Source organism: Mustela erminea, chromosome 14 (assembly GCF_009829155.1).
Source record: "Mustela erminea isolate mMusErm1 chromosome 14, mMusErm1.Pri, whole genome shotgun sequence".
Lineage (NCBI taxonomy): Eukaryota > Metazoa > Chordata > Mammalia > Carnivora > Mustelidae > Mustela > Mustela erminea.
In genome coordinates this window covers 91829051-91847630 of record NC_045627.1, presented here as the reverse complement: position 1 = coordinate 91847630, position 18580 = coordinate 91829051, and the positions used below count along the sequence as shown (strand labels likewise).

The window sequence follows — 18580 nt, the reverse complement described above, 5'->3', positions numbered from 1 at the left end:
AGGCAAGGGCACCTGGGTGGCTCAGTGGGTCAAGCATCTGACTTTCAGCTCAGGTCATGATCTCAGGGTCATGGAGTTGAGCCCTGCATTGGGCTCTCGGTTTAGTAGGGAATCTGTTTGTCCGCTCTCCATCCCCCCATTCGTGCTCTCTCTCTCTCTCTCTCAAATAAATAAAATCTTAAAAAAAAAAAAAGATTCACAGGCACTCAAATTTATAATCCTTTACCACAGTGGAGGCTTGTTCTGCCCTTCAAATATTTAGGATCATTTGCTGAAATTTCACAGTGTGGTGCCTCCATGTGCCTGGACTTTCACTATGTTGGGAACTCAACGTCTGGAAACTCTGTCCATCAGTCCTGGGAACTTCTTTCATGGGTTATTTCACTAATCAGTTGTTTCCACCAATGATTTATCCCCCATGTGCTGTTACGCTTTCTAAAATTCCTACTCTAGGGGCACCTGGAGGGCTTAGTCATTACGTGTCTGCCTTCGGCTCAGGTCATGATTCCAGGGTCCTGGGATCGAGCCCTGAGTAGGCTCCCTGCTGAGCGGGGAGTCTGCTTCTCTCTCTCCCACACCCCCTGCTTGTGCTTCCTCTCTCACTGTGTATGTGTCAAATAAATAAATAAAATCTTAAAAAAATTAAATGAAATTCCTACTTTAGGACATCAGAGGTTTCAGACTGAACCTTGGATGCTCGGTGTATTCGCTCCTGTTTTCCATCTTTACCTGTTGCTCTGCTTTCTGCAGGATTTCTCCCTATGAGGCTTTTGTTTTTGCTGTCACAGAGTTTAATTTCCAAGAGTTCTTCTTCCACACATGTCTGTTTTTAGAGAAATGTGCTGTTCTTCAAGGAAGCGATGTCTGAGGATATAAAAAGAAACTCTGAAGTGGCATTCTCCTGCTTTGGGAGGTTTGCTCCAAATTGTTTCTTCTGTTTCTATCCTCCAGGAAGACACTTTACACGCAGGCGAATAGTGTCTGTTTGCTCATGAGGAGGAATAGGCCAAAGGGATGTTTGGAAATAGGTTTGTAAGTGGGGCTCATTGAATTTGAGCTTGACTCTGCACTGCTCAGGGTGGGGGGCTGTTAAATGGGGAACCCCCCATCAGTATCTCTAAGTCCTTCCTTTGGGCTGGCCAGGCTCCCCAGTAAGGTCTTCCAGAGTTCTTCCTGCAGCATATAGGTCTGGCTGCTAGTATTTTTGAAGCCAAAGAATGGACAGGAGTGGGGAGGGTCAGCATTCTGGGTGCTGGAGACCCACCTCCAACTGTGCCTCCTTCCAGAATCCCTCTGTGCAAAGACAGATGTCCAAGCTGCTGCCAGAATGGCCTAGGGCCAGTACTGGTAATTGAACAGCTTCTTAAACATGAGGGAACCTGTTCAACAAATTCAAGGTGCTCAGAACTCGCCCCGGAATAAAGACAAATCCCCCTTATGGCATTCAGAAAATGGACATAGAAATATACATAAATATGTGGTTCACAATGAAACATACATGCAAGGGGTGCGTGGGTTTTTGAAGAATGATGTTGGGAGAGGTGTTGCCATCGGCAGAAAGTGGTGTCTGAAAATCCTTGCAGAGTGCCCAGACCAAGGCTGCCCCCTCTCCTGATACTGAACGGTTTCTGTGGCTGGTCATATAAGAAACCAAGCAGGTCAAGGCGCCCATGAGTGACTGCCAGGAACGGCCTGCTGTCATTCTGCACCCATCCCAGCTCCCCAACACGGTCGTTGACAGCTGGCTGTGCACTGCCCCCCGACCCAGGGCTTGCGTCACTGTCGCACAGGGAAAGCTCCTAGGTGACAACACCCGTCAGACTGTGATCCTCCTGTGAGGTAAATCCCGAGTCCGATGGCTTGCACCTGGCTGCTGCACAGCCCCCAGGTGGGGACATAAAGCCCTGGGCAGAAACCGGAGGTCATGGGGACCCAGAAGTGGGCTGCAGCACTGGGCCTCGGACCAGTTCACAGAGCTGACTGCCTGACCCCTGGCCTTGTCACTCAGCCCGACACCTCAGGCAGTCTGACTGAGTCCGCATATGTTTGGGTGCAGTCACCCTGCCCCCAGTGTCACCTGTTTGTTGAGAGGAACAGCTCTCTCTTTGGGGGAAAATTTACCCCCTGCCAGCTCCCGAAGCAAAGCTGCTGACCCCTGGGGGCTTCCTTCTCAGAGGTTCCCCCACATGACTTCTGATTCCCCCCAGGGTTCAACTCAACAGTGTCACTGTGCTGCGGCCAGTGTCCCAGACGTCTGGTCTACCACTGGGGACACTTCAGCCCACAGATTAAAGATTCTTTGAGGCCCCAAACTCAGCAAAGTGGCTGCTGTTGTCTGGGTTTCTCACAGGTATGCCTACGGTGAGGGCAGGTGGTGGAACCTGAGAGGCCCAACGGTTACCAAAGTGGCCTGTTCTTTTCCTACTCAAGACTGTTTGTGAAATAACCAAGCGGTATTTCACAGCAAGCTGGTAATTTATTCAATGACCAGAGAATGGAGAGGAGGAGCTCAAGCTCTGAAGGTATCTTCTTCCTGATTTGTCTCATGGTCAGGGTTATATGGGGTTAGGGTAATTAAAGGGCTGGTAAGCAAGCTGACTAGGGGTTTTTTAGGGAAGAGGAAGAGGTGCTGTCTTGGATTCAGACTGCCACCTCTTTTTTTCCCTTAAATGGGTGCAGGTGGATTTGTCAGTGCACTAATAGGTGTTTGGGGTTTTTTTTCAAGATTTTATGTATTTATTTGGGGGGGGGGGCAACACAGCAGGCAGAGGCAGAGGGAGAAACAGACTCACTGCTGAGCAGGGAGCCTGATGGGCTCGATTCCAGGACCCTGAGATCATGACCTGAGCTGAAGGCAGAGGCTTAATCAACTGAGCCACCCAGGCTCAGTGTCTTTGTTATGACAATGACATGGTCATGATCCTGAGGTCACCTGCAAGGTTAGTGTCGTGTCTGAACTGAATCAGACTGGTCCAGAACTGGGTCAGTGGGGCTTCTTTGGAGTTATGGCTTCTGGCACCTTAGTTTCTGGTGGCAAGCAGCACCTGTAAGCAGGGCTGGAAACGTGGGTTTTTGTGGGCTGTTTGGAGCTTACTGGAGTCTCGAGTGAAATGCCCACTGCCTCTGACGAGGCAGCCCTATGCCACCTTCAGGGATTTGCCTGTGGGACCGTGAGGGACATATCTGTATGCTCATCCTTGGGTGAAAGAAGCCTCCTAGCACGGGCCATGGCCACTTTCAGCAGACCAGCTGGCTAGACGCTGCCCTCTCCAGGTGACTGCGATGACTCAAGGCTGCAGCCCCATTTTCAGGTTGCACCGTCACTGTCCTTGCCCTGTGAACTGGCTCTATCCCCCTGAAAATTACCCTGTGTTATGTTTTCTGCTATCCTGTCCCTTTATAGTCTGCCAGTGGTCACCCAGCAGTTGGCCCTAGTGTGGGTATTCCAACACTCGCTGACACACTGCCTGTCCGGTCATAGGGATTCTAGTACGTAGGAAGTGTGTCCGCATTTCCCTAGTGAATAATGATATCGAGCACCTCTGTGTGTGGGCACTGGCCACTTGCATATCTTTTTTTTTTTTTAAGATTTTATTTATTTGTCAGAGACAGAGGGAGAGAGAGCGAGCGAGCACAGGCAGATAAAGAGGCAGGCAGAGGCAGAGGGCGAAGCAGACTCCCTGCCGAGCAAGGAGCCCAATGTGGGACTCGATCCCAGGACCCTGGGATCATGACCTGAGCCGAAGGCAGCTGCTTAACCAACTGAGCCACCCAGGCGTCCCCCACTTGCATATCTTTAGTGGGGAAATTTCTGTCCAATCCTTTTTAAAAAGCTTACTTTTTTATAGTCATCTCTGCACCCAACATAGGGCTCAAACTCATGATGCCAAGAACAAGAGTCTCATGTCCTTCCAACTGAGCCAGCCAAGCACCCCTACTTTGCCCAATTTTTAATGCTTTGTCTTTTCATTATTGATTTGAACATGTTCTTCAGATATTCTAGAAAAAAAACCCTTACCAGATATATGATTTGCAAAAACTTTCTCCCATTCTGGGGATTGTCCTTTCACTTTCTTCATGGTGTCCTTTGAAATACAAAAGTTTTTAATTTTGCTGAGGCCCACTTACAGATACATATATATGAAAACTAATGATGGGAAACCTCACAGAACGGAGTCAGGAGGCCAGAGGGGGAGCCATATGGCTCCATGGTGAGCACAGAACCAACTGGTACAGACCCCAACAGAAGAGCCCTCAGCAGGAGACAATCAAGCACGGCCCCACCAGAAGAGGTGAATCTGCATCCGCCACCAAAACTGGCCGACCCCTGCGCCGAGGCGAGGCCCTCATCACCTGCATCATCCCCGCCGTGGCTTGCTTCTCACCGGTGGCCTTGAGTTCAGAGCAGTCCCTCACAATGTCCTCCTTCTCCTTTGTTGGACCAGCCCATGATTTTTCTATAGCTTGCATGTCCCTAATTGCAATTCTCTGCTATTCCCAAATAAACCCATCTTTCTGGTAAAGTAAGTGACTTTTATTTTGAAGGTTAATACAAATACTTTGTGTTTTTTGGTCACTTGTTCTTTTGTCCCTAACTTTACGAAGACAACAGCTGCTCTCCTCCACGCCAGCCCGGGGGCTTAGAACTTCTTTTAGGCTGGAACCATTTCATTTCCTGTGCCTGTCCCAGCAGGGTGGCCCACAGGGGCGCAGTCTCCCTGAGCACAGCGTTGGTCGTCTTGGAGTGAAAGTGAATAAAATTCTACCTCGACCTCGGAATGAACTTTGCTGAGTGTCCGATTCTGGTTTGAATTTTGTTATTTATTGGAAAACATCCGTCTTCCTTTTCATTTGTAGGCGTCTTCTGTCTCGGCTGCTTGCAGAACCTGAGCAAGAATCCCACGGAGGCTGAGCGCCGACGCGCCGTAGCGGAAGTAACGCAGGTGCACATACTGGTAACACTGTAACAGTCACTGAGTCACTGGTAACACTGTAACGAACTATGTCGAACTCAGAAGCCACCAAGCTGCTGGCGGGGAGCACCAGTTGGGCGCGTCCTTCCCGTACACGCGTCTCCCGGGTTTTGGTGGCTTCACGCGGCTGAACGACCCTCGGCGGCGCGCACCGAGCGGAGCAGGGCGGCCCCGCGAGCACCCCGGCGCGGAGACGCGGACCGAGGTCGCACCGCGGGAAGCGCCGCTCGCTATGGGCGGCGTCGGTACCCCCGCGGGGCTAAAGCTAGGGTCCTGGGGCCACGGTCCTTTTTTTTGGTTAGATTTTTTTTTTAAAGATTTTATTTATTTATTTGAGAAATCTCAAGTAGATGGAGAGGCAGGCAGAGAGAGAGGAGGAAGCAGGCTCTCCGCTGAGCAGAGAGCCCGATGCGGGACTCGATCCCAGGACTCTGAGATCATGACCTGAGCCGAAGGCAGCGGCTTAACCCACTGAGCCACCCAGGCGCCCTTTTGGTTAGATTTTTATGTATTTCACGGAGGGAGTGAGAGAGGGCGCGCGCCCGCGCCGGGGGAACGCAGGGGAGGGGAGAGGCAGGCTCTCCGCGGAGCAGGGAGCCCGAGGCGGGGCTGGGGCCGGGGCCGGAGGCGGGGCTGGGGGACAATCCGGGACGCGATCCTAGCACCCGGGAACCAGGACCCGAGCGGAAAGCAGCCGCACCCCGGACTGAGTCGCCAGGCGCCCCTTGCTGCCCCCGCCTTCTCCCGTCCACGCGCTTCCTTCCGCCGCGGCCCGTTCGTGCCCCGCAAACCCGGCTTCCGCGGACTTCGCGGGGGTCCCGGCCCCGCGCCCGCGGGCTGCGGGGCGGGAAGCGCGTCCCCGGGGGCGTGAGGCGTACCGAGCCCGGGTTCCGCCAGCGACTCCCCCGCCTCCCCCGCCTTCGTGCCGGAAGTGGGGGCAAGGGCCGAGGGCCAAAGGTCAAGAGGCGGCGCCGGCTCGCCCGGGGGTCTCTGCGGGCCGCAAGAGGCCGCCGGGCGTGCCCTCCGGGGTCCTCCGGGCTGCTGCCCCACGGCTCGGGGTCACCGACGGCCAGCACGGGGCCGCGGCACCCCACCAAGCCAACCCTTCGAACTCCGCTCCCGGACCCCGACCCCGCCCACCGCTTGCCACGCCCCTTCCGCCGCCCGCTGGTCTCGCGATGCCGGCTCGGAGTCGGACCGGGCCCTGATTGGCGCAGCCGGGGGCGGCTCCGCGGGGCGGGGCGAGCGGTGGGCGGAGCGGGGCGAGCCGTCCCCAGAGCGCCATGGCTGCCCTCCGCGCCCTGCTGCCCCGCGTCCGCGGCCCGCTGCGCCCCCTCCCCGGCTCCGCGGCCTTGCGCCCCTTCTCCTCGGGTGAGTACGCGACTGAGAGCGCGTGGGGGTCCGGTACCGCGGCCGCACCCGGGACCTCCGGACCTCACTTCAGGGCCTGACCCCGGCCTCCCCCGGCACCCCCGTGCCTCGCCCTGGACCTCACCCCCTCCACCGGCCTGACCCCATCGGCCCTCCCCCTCCTCCCTATGCACCCAGGGCCCGGCCCCCGCGGCTCTGCTGTTAGGCTGGGCCCCCCTTCCAGCACCTGCTGCCTCAGCGTGCTGACCTCTGCGGTTACTGGTCCCCCCCCCCGTTGGGGGACTCGGGATCACGTGCTAAGACCTCTAGCCTCTTCAGTTTGGTTGTTGGTGAAATTCCGCGGGGTTTGCAGGACTTGGAGAGAATGTGCAGCTGGGGCCTCCAGTTGGCAAAGTTGTGTCCCGCAGGCCTGGGGCGCAGGCCTGCCCACGGCCACTGGTTTTCCGACTCTTGTCTCCCCCAACTGGCCCGGCCTGTCCTCCCCTCGCTCAGCCCTCGCGTTAGGGCCGCAGTGTTCCTGAGGCGCTCTTGGCCCTGTGTCCGAGCTGGGGGGGCGTGCCTGCATCCTTCTCCCTCCCGGGTGTCCCCGTACCTGCCCGGCTACCAGAGCCTGTTGATTTTCCCCGGAGCTCTCTTTGCTGACGGGTGTCTGCGGGTCCTGAGCTGCGGTCAGCAGTCCTGTCCTGGGCGGCATCAGGCTGCTGCCAAGCCTCTCACTTGCACCCTCCCCACCAGACGCTAGCGTGAGTGCCCGCGGGCACACAGACCTGTGGCTTCCGAGGTTGTCCTTCTTGCTCTCCAGGCCATGCTGGCCCCGAGTCAGCAGCCTGCCCCTCTGGCCTGTGAGGCACCTCTCCCCAGTGTGTGCCTCCTGCTCTGCTCCGTGCACACACAGCTCGTTGCCTCACCCAGCTGCAGTCTGTGGAGGGAGCCCGTTTCCCAGCCCTCGCTTCTGCGGAGTCCCAGGGTATCTGCAGAGTGGGTGCTGGGAGTTGTTCAGACTCCTATGAAGGTAGAGAGCGGTGCAGAGGCCACCGCGAGGCCGAGAGCTGTGGGCTGCTGCCCAAGGACTGGGCGGGGGACGTGTTGGGGTCACCCTGTCCACTGACCTATCCGAGGCCTGCTCGAATCCCCTAGGTGCCGGCTTTCAGTACATCATCGCGGAAAAGAAAGGGAAGAACAGCAACGTGGGCTTCATCCGGCTGAACCGCCCCAAAGCCCTGAATGCCCTCTGCAACGGTCTGATCACCGAGCTCAACCAGGCCCTGGAGGCCTTCGAGGCGGACCCAGCCGTGGGGGCCATCGTCGTCACGGGTGGGGAGAAGGCGTTTGCAGGTGCGCCAGGGGCTGACTGTGGCATGTGGCATTGTGAACAGACTTACCCCTGCGTGCTGGCATCAGAAGAGTCAGGGCAACTCAGGGTTGACTTAAACATCGAGTAAACAGACACAGAGCCGCTCTGCCTGTTTAACGTCCATGCGTGCCCTGCCGGCAGAATGAGATGATTCAAAGCGACTCGGGTCCTTGGCAGTCAGGTTTTGTATGTGTCAGGGCTTAAGTGACTGATGAATTAGCCCTGCCTTCCGAGTCTAGCTTGCATCAGTTTCCTGTCCCGCAGTCCCTCTGTGTCCTCTCCGTCAACACATAGCATGGCGTGTCGCCGCAGTCTCTGCTGCCCAGCTCTGTCCAGGCAGCAGCCCCCAGTGCCTACATGTGCTGCACACTCATAGCTCCCTTAGGGTTTGGGGGGGTGCAGCAGTCCTCGGGTCCCTGCTCTCTGGTAACTGGGACTTGTTTCCACCCCCAGCCGGAGCTGATATCAAAGAGATGCAGAACCAGACGTTCCAGGACTGTTACTCCAGGAAGTTCTTGAGCCACTGGGACCGGCTTGCACAAGTCAAGAAGCCCATCATAGCTGCTGTCAATGGCTACGCTGTGAGTGTCAGACCACGTCCCCTCTCAGTGCACCGGGAGACGTGGGATAAGCTACCTTTATTTTGAAAAGGCCGGAGCGAAGTTACAGTTCCGCCGTTCCTGCTGAGGGACGTCACAGATCCAGGACGTGCAGAGCGGAAGCGCTGTAACACCAGCTTTCCTTAGCGGGTGTTTGCTGTGGGCTTTCGCATTCTCAGCCCTGCCCGTGGCCCCTGGGCCCCTGCGACTCCTGGGAATCTCCCCCCTCTGCTGGGCTGTAGGCCACACGTTGCCTTCTCCGTGTGGTTTCAGTGGCTCCAGCCTGCTCTGCGCCTGCCACGCTCGAGAGCGCACCGTCCTCTGTGTGGTGTCTGGGTCTCTGGGCACAAGGACACCCGATCGTGGCGAAGCAGTGAGGGCATCTCAGCTCATGACCAGCTGGTAAAGCTCCCTGTAGGTAAGGCAAGGCCAGCCAGTCAGGTTCATTGGGCCCCAGTCAAGCGTACTGGTTTGTGAGCTCTCTGTGGCTGCCGTCGAGCCCTCACAGCAGAGCAGAGACTGGGGGCCCCAAAGCTGAGAGAGTTTGCTGCAGGGCCCTTCACAGAGGGGGTCACCAGCTCAGCCAGTTTTAAGTAACTTGTGGAAACACTTAAGTGACTTTGTGTATCTGGTAGTCTTTGCTGCGCCCTGGGCTGTGTTTGTTTTGATGGGAAATTCATATAAGCAAAGGGAGTGACTCTGACCGGGTGCCTGGTGGCCCCTGTGTTTTGCAGCTTGGTGGAGGCTGCGAACTTGCTATGATGTGTGACATCATTTATGCTGGAGAAAAGGCCCAGTTTGCACAGCCGGAAATCCTGCTGGGAACCATCCCAGGTAGAGTGATAGCGTCTCCGGCATGAACGCTCCTCGCCATTCTCCAGAACCTGCCCACGTCTCAGGAGCTCGTGGCCTTTTCCAGTCACAGACCAAAGCATGCAGCTTGCCGGTGACGAGGGACCTGGGCTGTGGTCTGCGCGCTGGTGGTGGCCGCCTGTCTGTGCCCATTGCTCCCCCTGCCGACCAGCACACTAAGCCCGGGGGACACAGCAGAGCTCAGAGAGTGGCCCAGGGGGCCTCAGGTCCAAGCAGGCTCCACTGATGACTGCCAGATTGAGTGAGTGTCAGACACTATTAGGGAAGGCTGGCCACATACCGCATTGTCACTGCAGTGACGCCTGCTTGTGACCCACGGTTCAGCAGAGCAGGGAATCTGATCCCCCACAAGTAGGGTGACGGGAGTCATGGTCAGACAGTGACTCCTCTGTACCCTGGGGGCTACCTGATGAGAGCTCTGGGCTTATGGCCCCACAGGGTCTCTGCCCTGCAGGTGGAGCCTGGAGCCCAGAGCATCTGCTGAGCAGCTGTCAGATCCGCAGAGGGTGTCTGAGTTGGCCAAGGATGAGCACAGCCTTGCATGATGCTGTGCTGGCCACTGGGCTGTCCCTGTCCCAGGGCCCAAGGTCTCCGCTTCACTGAGGCAGCACCTGAGTCTTGGATTGTGGGTTTCTCCATCAGGTGGTCCCTTTGGCTCACCTGGGCAGCCCGGGGTTCTCTGTGGGGCAGACAGAAGACGGGGCCTCAGGTGGGACAGACAACAGGACCCGGGTGTCCCTGTGGGGCAGGTGTACGATGGGGCCTCCGCGTCAGTGTAGCCAATGATGGGACAGACCTCTCCTGTTCCAGGTGCAGCAGGTCGGGTGAGCAGGAGGGGGAGCGGGGCACGTGGAAACCAGCACTGGGCCAGAAGGCCACAGTCAGAGAAGCTTGGGAGGTAGAGCCCTTGCTCTTGCTTCAAACTTTGGGGGGAGCAGGCCATGATCAGAGGCCACCTCAGCTGCCCTCCAGGTTGGACTGGGCCAGGGCCAGGGCCTGAGCTACACGGACCCAGTGTGCCAGGCATGGGGCCCAAGTATGAAAAGGAGGCTCACCTGAAGTTTCTTGGGTGGCCTCCTTTCTGCCCACCTGCCCCACCCAAGGAGCCCATCTTCATCCCTCAGAATTTGCTGGACGTGTGTCCATGCCATCTGGGCTTGTACTAGCCATGAGCCAACTATGACCGATAGCCCTCTGCCCCTGCAGGTGCAGGGGGCACCCAGAGACTGACCCGCGCTGTTGGAAAGTCATTGGCCATGGAGATGGTTCTCACTGGTGATCGGATCTCGGCCCAGGACGCCAAGCAAGCAGGTGTGGGCCTGGGCCACCCCACGGAGCCACCTGCGTGGGGAGCTGGGTGGAGAGGGTGGTGGGGGCTGCGTCCAGGTGTGCCCGTGGGCGACAAGCACCGTCATCTCGGGTGTCCTGAGAAGCCAGGGCACATGTGCCTTTGTTTTTCTTTGGAATGCCACCCACAAGAGAGTAACCAAAATATACATCAACTTCAAGAGTCAAAACATTCCTGTTTCCCTAGCCGGCCGTCAGCAGTAAGGGATCTCCGAGACCTTTGCAGGCACACCCTGTCCCCGCCCCAGGGGATCTGCTTTCCCTCTCTGTTGGGGTGTCTGTAAGTGCGTCGACATGGCCCCACCTCAGGGACGGTGTGGAGCCTGGGTCCCCACAGCCCCGTGTTGGCCCCCAGAAGCCCCCAGCCCCAGGAGCAGCACCGTGACTGGGAGAAGCACAGTCAGGACCATTTGCACTCCTGTTTACCTGTTCGTGTTTTAGGTCTCGTAAGCAAAATATTTCCTGTGGAGAGACTGGTCGAGGAGGCCATCCAGTGTGCTGAGAAAATCGCCAGCAATTCTAAAATCGTACTGGCAATGGCCAAAGAATCCGTGAACGCAGGTAGGGGTTCCGCCAGGAGGAGGTGTTGTGCAGGCCGCCGGCAGGGGACCGGTCAGGAGCCGTGCTGCTAAGCCAGTCTTCCGAGGCCACCCTGGACGGAAATCGGGAATATTGTTAACGTCGGGATCCCGGCTTTTGTAGAGTTCCGGTCTTTGGGTGCTTGCTCATAGACTTCCTGAAATGTTCTGAATTGTCCTTGGTCTTAGGACCCAAGAGAGGAGCTAGCCTGAGGGACAGAGAGTGACAGGCACTGGGGCGCAGGGAGATGGCCGGGAAGGACAGGACGATCCCTCAAAGAAAGGCAGTTCTGGCTACCGAGAAGCCCGGCTCTCCTGCCGGGTCCTGGTGGAAGGTGTTCTCTCCTCAGCCGCTCTGCCCGCAGCCGGGTGGCCACACGCGCCCACGGGACACCAGTGTGAGCCGCAACGGGGGCCACGCTGCTCCCTGTTGCTCTGGACTCACAGAGCCACCGCCTCTCTGAGCCGTGCCGAGAGCTTCTTGAATCTTAGCATAGCAGGTTGTGCTCAGCGTTGGGGGAGCACTCCCCAGGGCCGCTTGTTGAGAAGGCCGCGAGCCCGGGCCGGCCGCTGAGTCGCTCAGGTGTGGGTGCTCTTCTGCAGGGAGGCAGGCCCCTCCCGGTGGCCGCCAGCCTTTCGTTGGCTGAGCTTTTGTTCCTGACGCATCCACAGGGATGAGCAGGTAGCATTTGCTTACACGGTGGACACTGCCATGCTTGGAGGCGGCCAGCAAGGCCACAGTCAGAGGCCTCACCGCTCACCCCAGGTGCTCAACCAAGAAAGACCCTTTGCCTTTGCTGGAAGGACGACCCACAGCAGTGGTGTTCTTACTGCCCCGGACTCTGTTCCGGCATACGGTTCCTGTTGCGGGTTTTCATCCTTAATTTTCATGTCTTTTAAAACGTACTTAGTTCTGGGGTGCTTGGGTATCTCTGTCCGTTGAGCACCCGACTCTTGGTTTTGGCTCAGGTGATGATCTCAGGGTCATGGGATCGAGCCCAGGTCCAGCTCTGCACTCAGCAGAGTGTCGGCTTGTGACTCTCCCTCTGCCCTCCCCCGTCTCGTGCATACACGTGTTGTCTTTCTCTCTCAAAATAAAATCTTTAAAAAATGAAATCCATGTAATTGTGCAGGCTCTCAGGTCCAGTTGTGATTACTGGACAGAGTTAGCCTCCGCACCCTTTACTCAGTTCCTCGTGCTGCTCCTCTTGGGGCCATGGGAGTCGCAGCCAGGACAGGGCCTTTGAGAAGGGGGTGCTTCTCAGGCTCCCATCCAGATCCCGGCGAAGTGAAGGTTCACGTGGGTCAGCGGGGAGTGTTTCCTGTCGCCATAAAAAAAGTTGCCTGTACCCACATCTAACACCTGAGTTCCTGACTTCAAGCTTCTCTTTTTCAGCTTTTGAAATGACATTAACAGAAGGAAACAAGCTGGAGAAGAAGCTCTTCTATTCAACTTTCGCTACCGTGAGTAAACATTCGGTGGAGGTAACATGTGGGCCAGCCATAGAAATTTCCTTGCAGGTTTTTTCATTAAATGCTATTTCTCTTTGGTCAAACTGTTTGCTTTCCCTATAGCCAGATCAGATGTGTCCTGTCCATGAGTACAGTGTGCAGAAGCTCGCGCGTATTTGAGGTGACTTCCTGCTGTGTGGGGTCTGACGACTCGCACACTTAGGCAGAGAGTGCTTGTGTCCCGTGCAGGGCATCTGCGCCCGTGGTGTTGGTGTCCTGTGTCACGCCGCTTACCTGGAGTTCAGGTGTATCCTGACGCCATCTCTGAAGCTTCATGTCAGGGTTTTCTAGGATTTGCTAGTCACTGAAAGGGAGTCCTTGTGAGTCATTAAAACCCACCTCTCCGTATCAAAAAATCACGTTTAGTTGTTTTGTGGAAGAGAGTAGAAGTGACTGCGGCTGTTGAAGTGAAGGTGTGTGCGTGTGCACACGCAGGTGGCGAACGCGTGAGTGGCCCCACCAGGTGCGGCTGAAGCTCTCTGCGGAATGAGAGTTTATCGGACACACAGTGTGGTGGTTCCTGGAGGCTCACACCGAGGGACTGGGAGGGGCATAGACAAATGGCACTTCCAGGTGCCGTTTCCAGGCCAAGGTCAGGGAACCCAGGCGGTTCTCAGGTTCCCAGGCAGTCCTGATGCGGTACCTCCCGCCTGTGCTTCTCCGCTCTGTGGGAGTCCAAGGTTCTGAGGACCCGGCCAGACTGATCAAACCCCACAGATGGCCAGAGCCCGGCGCCTTGACTCTCTAGGAAAACGTGACCGTCCATCTCCTGTTTCCCATTTCCCACCAGGAAGACCGGAAGGAAGGGATGACCGCGTTTGTGGAAAAGAGAAAAGCCAACTTCAAAGACCAGTGAGCACCACTGCCTCTGCCTTGAGCCCTCTACTTAAAGACAAGTTGCAGTCTGACCGTCTTAGAGCAGATAAATCCTTCTCTTGTAAAGGGCCGCACAGGTGACACCAGTTTCTCTTCCAGTCGGGCTCTTGCTCCCCGGGGTGGCGGGCCGTCTTCACCCAGTGGCCGTGAGAACCCAGGCGGGGGCGTGTTCACGCTCTGACTGAGCCTGTTCTTCTTAATCAGAAGTTACAGGGGCGCCTGGGTGGTGCAGTGGGTTAAGTGACCGACACTCAGCTCAGGTCAGGTCTCAGGGTTGTGGGATCGAGCCCCACGGAGGGCCCTGCTCAGCAGGGAGCCTGCTTTAGGTTCTCACTCCCTCCCCCCCCCCCCACTTGGGTGTGTGTGCTCGCTTGCCCACTCGCTCAAATCAATAAAAATCTTTCTATCAGTTCTGCTCATGAGCCTTTGGTGGTGTGCTCAAGTTTTTACTTGGTTTCAGGACCTGAGAGATAGTTCAGTGCCAGACACTCACTCTGTTCAGTGAGCGGCGTTGGGCTGGAAGCGCGTCCCCCGTGTGGTCACTGCAGACTCACAGCCGGTGAACGGGACCGTTCAGAGGGCCGGTGCTGCCAACAACGTGGCAGACGCTGGGCCTCTCTTTGAAGGCCAACGCCACGTCACTCTTCAGACTTCTGTTTTGTCGTGCTAGACCACAAGCAAACACGTCCGTCAATCAGTCCCCTGGCACACTCCCAGGTTAACCGTCGTTAACAGGTGTGTAGCTTTCTAGATGCTTCTGTGCACACACATGCAGACACACACGGGATAGCTGCTTTCTTACAGAAAGGGCTGGTGCGTCCACACTGCACAGTGCGCTGACCCGTTACCTTCCGCTCCGGGCCCACAAGTGCACCGCCCCGTTTGCCCATGATCCCGTCATCGTGGTGACGTCTGAAACGTAAAGCTTACCGTCTAAGTGGTCTTTAAATGTCCAGCTCAGCGGCGCCACGGCCATCCCCACCATCTGTCTCCGCGCTGCTTCGTGCCCAGAGACACTGTCCCCTCCACATGCTAACCCGCAAGCCCGGCGTGCCCTCTGTATCCGGGAATTCAGCACTACCGGTCAACCCATCCAGCTTGTTTCCGTTGCTCAGCATTGCCCCTGTGAGCATTCCGTTGAGGGCCCACAAGTACATTAGGGCACAGGAACGTCCCTAATTATTTATTTATTCCCGTGGTGTTGGACATTTAGGCTGCGTCCAGTTTCTTGTTACCAGCACTGTTGCGGATGACCCAGCAGTGGCCGTTCTGCGCGTGAATCCTTGCACCGACGTGCAGACACGTCTCTAAGATTTGGAGAAGCGAGCCTGCTGTGCGACAGGGCCACCCGCAGTGGGCACCTGCTCGCTCGGCCCCATCCGTGGCCGTCAGCAGGGCCCCTCCCCTGGTGCTTCTTGGTGCCAGGCTGGCCGAATCTCCATGGGTGATGGGGGACGGCTTGCATCCAAACCTCAGGTGTTTGCTTAAATCACGTGCCCAGAGCTGGATCAGAGCTATGGGAGGCCCTGAAACTCGTGGTCTCCGAGGCATCCGCGGTTCCTGGTACCCAGCAGAGCTGTGCTCTCGGCTATCACGCTGAGTGCTGTTTGCTGTGGGGACAGAATTAACTCCACTGGCTTCGACTCTGGTGGGCCAGCTGCATCCCCTGACCCCACCTCCCAGGGCATGGGGTGACCGGGGCAGGGGGTGCCCAGTTCCAGGAAGCCCTGTCCGCCTCACCAAACATCTGCCGCTCAATTTGTGGCTGAGCACAGCACCGTGCTCTGGACCCTCCATCTCTCCAGGCCATGGAACAAAAGTCTGGAGCACGGGTCAGAGACCATCCTCCTGCTTGGGAGGGCTTCATGGGTGCAGGGGCTGTCGCTGTCCCAGAGTGGGGCCCCATCCTCAGAGCATCCTCAGACCCTCTAAGGGGAGGTCAGGCCATGTGCATCTCTGCCGGCAGCCGCTGGGCACCAGGGGTCCCAGCCGGCTCTTGGCGCTGGTGCAGACAGGGCAGGTGCGGGCTAACTGATGGGCGCGAGTGAAGGGCGAGGCTGACTGCCATGGAACCCCCGTCTCTCACCCCATCGGTCCTGCTCTGTGGCGATGACCCCAGCTCTCAGGGAGAACCCAGGGCTCTGTCTAAGCAAGGGCTCCACAGTAAGACCCGGACCTGGCTGCTGCGGGGGCTGTGCCTCAGAACCCTCCTCCCTGAGAGCCCGCTGTCCCTGAGCCCAGTAGTGCCCTGGGGGCTCCTGTTAGTGATCCCGCCCACTCTGTCCTGCAGGAAGGTCACCAAGTAGTCCAGTGACCGGAACGCAGCCGAGATGACAGGGCTGGGGCGAGGCCCCGACTGTGTTACCCTCCCCAGCCCCCAGGAACTGAGCTGAACGCACCTGCACTTGAGAAAGAACTGAAATCATCTTCTCCAAAGCCCTGGCTCTCTGAACACCTTCAACTACTCTCGTGTCATTCTTTGCACATAACCCTCAAGGTCTTGAACTGTGGGACACTTACTACGGAAGTAGGTACAAGGGGGTTTGGGGGGCCTGGTTTGGGCTCTCCCTGTGGGTAGGTTGTCAGAAGGCTGGGCGTTCTTCCTGGTGGCAGGTGTGGAAATACTCATTGACTAAAGCTGAATGCGGGGCGCCTGGGGGCTCAGTGGGGTAAGCGTCTGCCTTTCTTTGGCTCAGGTCATGATCTCAGGGTTGTGCGATCGAGCCCCCTGCTCAGCGGGGAGCCTCCTCCCTCTCCCGCCGCTCATGCTTGCTGTCTCTCTGTCTCAAATAACAAATATTTAAAAAAAAAAAAAATGCACTGAATGCATACTCAGGGGTTTGTGCTGGGTGACATACAGCATATTCTAGATTCCAGTGCCAAAGGAGGACCTGAAAGGTGGCCTTCAGTTTTCACGGGCCTTGGGAAGTGGCCTCTATCACTTGATTGCGCGACAGAGCCCCAGAGCTCTGCGGAGTTTTGATGGGCCCATGGGACACTTGCCTTCATACCCTTAACTTAGCCGTGCTCAGCCAGAAGCCAGGAAGTGGTTAAACCCTGAATCCATACACGACAGTCTGTGTGCCTCAGAGGTCTGACTCCAGAGCTGGGCAGGGACAGGAGCCCACCCCCTCAGCCTGGACATGGCATGGGGGCTCCGGGTTGGGTTGCTGACTGCCCTACGCAGGACAAGCCCGGGGCCCACAAACCCCACAGCGAGGCTCCCACCCCCTCTGAGTTTACGGACCTCTGGCCCCATGTTGTTTGGGATTTTGATTCGTTTTTAAAGGGGGAAACTTAGCTTCTCACCTGTGCCACTTGGGTGGCCCCCTTGCAGGCTGGTTGCCCTTCCCCCTCCCCATCCCCTGGCCAGCTCCTGACTCTACTCTGCCCAGCGGGGCCAGCCCAAGGCCCTGCGTTCCTGGCCCCGCTGGATGCCGGGCTGCTTTCCAATGGACGCCCTTGGCCAGTCGGACTCCCAGGGCCCGGCAGTAAAACACAGAGACATCTTTACCTTCTTCAGGTTTTTGCTGTAGTTTTGTTGTTTTTTGTGTACAAAGTCTTCCCAGGAGTGGCCTGGCCTCCCAGCATTTCCTGTCTCCAAAGGGCTGGAGGCTGTGACAAAGCACTGACCACACAACCCTGAGTCCCTTTGGGAAAAAAGTGGAAGAAGGTGAGCTCCACAGGGAGGGAGCCTGGCCTTGGCTCCGGGTTGGACTGTCTCCTGCTGGGCCGGTGTGCCAGGCAGCCCCGTGAGCTGAGGCCAGGGCCCGTTAGAGCTGAACAGGGTCCCATCTGCAGGGTGAACCATGAGGTTTGGTGCTGGGTCTGTAAGCAGGCCAGCACACGTGTGGGCAGCTGCGCCGCCGTCTGCCCTCCAGCCTGAGTGTGGGGGAGGGATTGGAAGAGAGCGACCAAGATCGAGAGCCGAGGACCTTGTCGGCAGGGCTTTTGGCGTCCATGTCGGCAGGGCCCAGGAGACTCCCAGACCCGTCAGCCATGTCTGCAGAATTGCTCCTGAACTCAGTAGCTCAAGGCAGCAGTCCTGGCTGTTCTCACAGTCTGTACGGATGCCAGTGGGTCAGCCTGTCTTCACCTCACTGTGTCTGGGTCCTGAGTTGGAACCTTCTGACCAGTCACTCGTCTGTTGTTTGGTGCTGCCTCCGCTGGGCCTAGCTGGGGCTAAGGGCCAGAAGATCCACAGGGAGGCTCTCTGTGTGCCCTAGGCTTCCTGCCAATACCGTGTCTGGGCTCCCTGGACAAGCGTCCTGACGACAGAATCAGGAGGAAACCGTACTGCCTCTTACGACCTATCCTCAGAAGCACCCTCTCCAGTACATTCTTTTGGTTGGAGCAATTACAAAGGTCCGCCTGATTCAAGGGAAGGGAAGAAAACCGTCGCTCAGTGGAACTGTGCCCATGGCCCTCCAGGATGGCAGATGGAGTGTTGCCACCGTTTTTGGAAAACAGCCTGCTCCACAGCCAACCAGGGTCTGGCCCTGGACACCGACAGCCTGTGGGGTGCACCTCGGGGAGGTGAGCATCTTCCCGCAGGGAAGTGGTGACATGGTGGACAGGAAGGCACGGTATGGTTAGTGGTCCCAGCATCCCAGATTCCAGGTCTCCAGGGACAAGGATCCAGCAGGTGGGGGACTCTGGCCAGCTGAAGGCAAAGTGCCCCCTCCCGTTCCAACGCGCTGTGGACCCAACCCCCACCCCACCCCCAATCTGGACACCCCATCTTGGTGGGGTGGGGGATGGGAAGGTCCAGTCCTGAGGAGGATGGGGCGGGGCGGGAGGGGGGAGAAGAGGTCAGGTCGCTGCTGTCCTGGGATGGAACACGGCACCCCACTCAGGTGAGCGGTGTCAGCAGGTTGGCGCCTGGGAGACAAGGTGGAGACCCCACAGTAAGGGGCTCCCCGCATACCAGCTTGGCCCAGAGGCAGCTCCTGCCTGCCCTCCAGGGTTCCCTCCAGGGCAGGCCCGTGGCTGTCCTTGCGAGGAGGAATGTTGGTGAAGAAATCGGACGGGACTGGCCACCCGCTCCTGCTGGGGTGGGAGTTGGGGTGGGGGGTCAGCAAGGCCTGGGGGCGTAAC

The 18580-nt window shown here is 57.5% G+C and overlaps 1 protein-coding gene across 1 annotated transcript; it reads left to right on the top strand.

The window, feature by feature from the left end:
• The first annotated feature begins 6205 nt into the window (after positions 1-6205).
• ECHS1 (enoyl-CoA hydratase, short chain 1) lies at positions 6206-13905 on the top strand. The gene is made up of 8 exons (XM_032311988.1): positions 6206-6344; positions 7482-7679; positions 8152-8279; positions 9032-9131; positions 10377-10481; positions 10959-11078; positions 12492-12559; positions 13398-13905. Exons 1-8 carry the CDS (start codon positions 6257-6259, stop codon positions 13461-13463), a joined length of 873 nt encoding a protein of 290 aa, XP_032167879.1. The 5' UTR covers positions 6206-6256; the 3' UTR covers positions 13464-13905.
• The last annotated feature ends 4675 nt before the right edge of the window (positions 13906-18580 follow it).

Bases quoted from the DNA above. Each gene is read 5' to 3' on its own strand.
- ECHS1 (XM_032311988.1), top strand. From the start codon at position 6,257: ATGGCTGCCCTCCGCGCCCTGCTGCCCCGCGTCCGCGGCCCGCTGCGC. The intron at 10,482-10,958 runs GTGTGGGCCTGG...TTCGTGTTTTAG, and splicing joins CCAGGACGCCAAGCAAGCAG to GTCTCGTAAGCAAAATATTT. The intron at 11,079-12,491 runs GTAGGGGTTCCG...TCTCTTTTTCAG, and splicing joins CAAAGAATCCGTGAACGCAG to CTTTTGAAATGACATTAACA.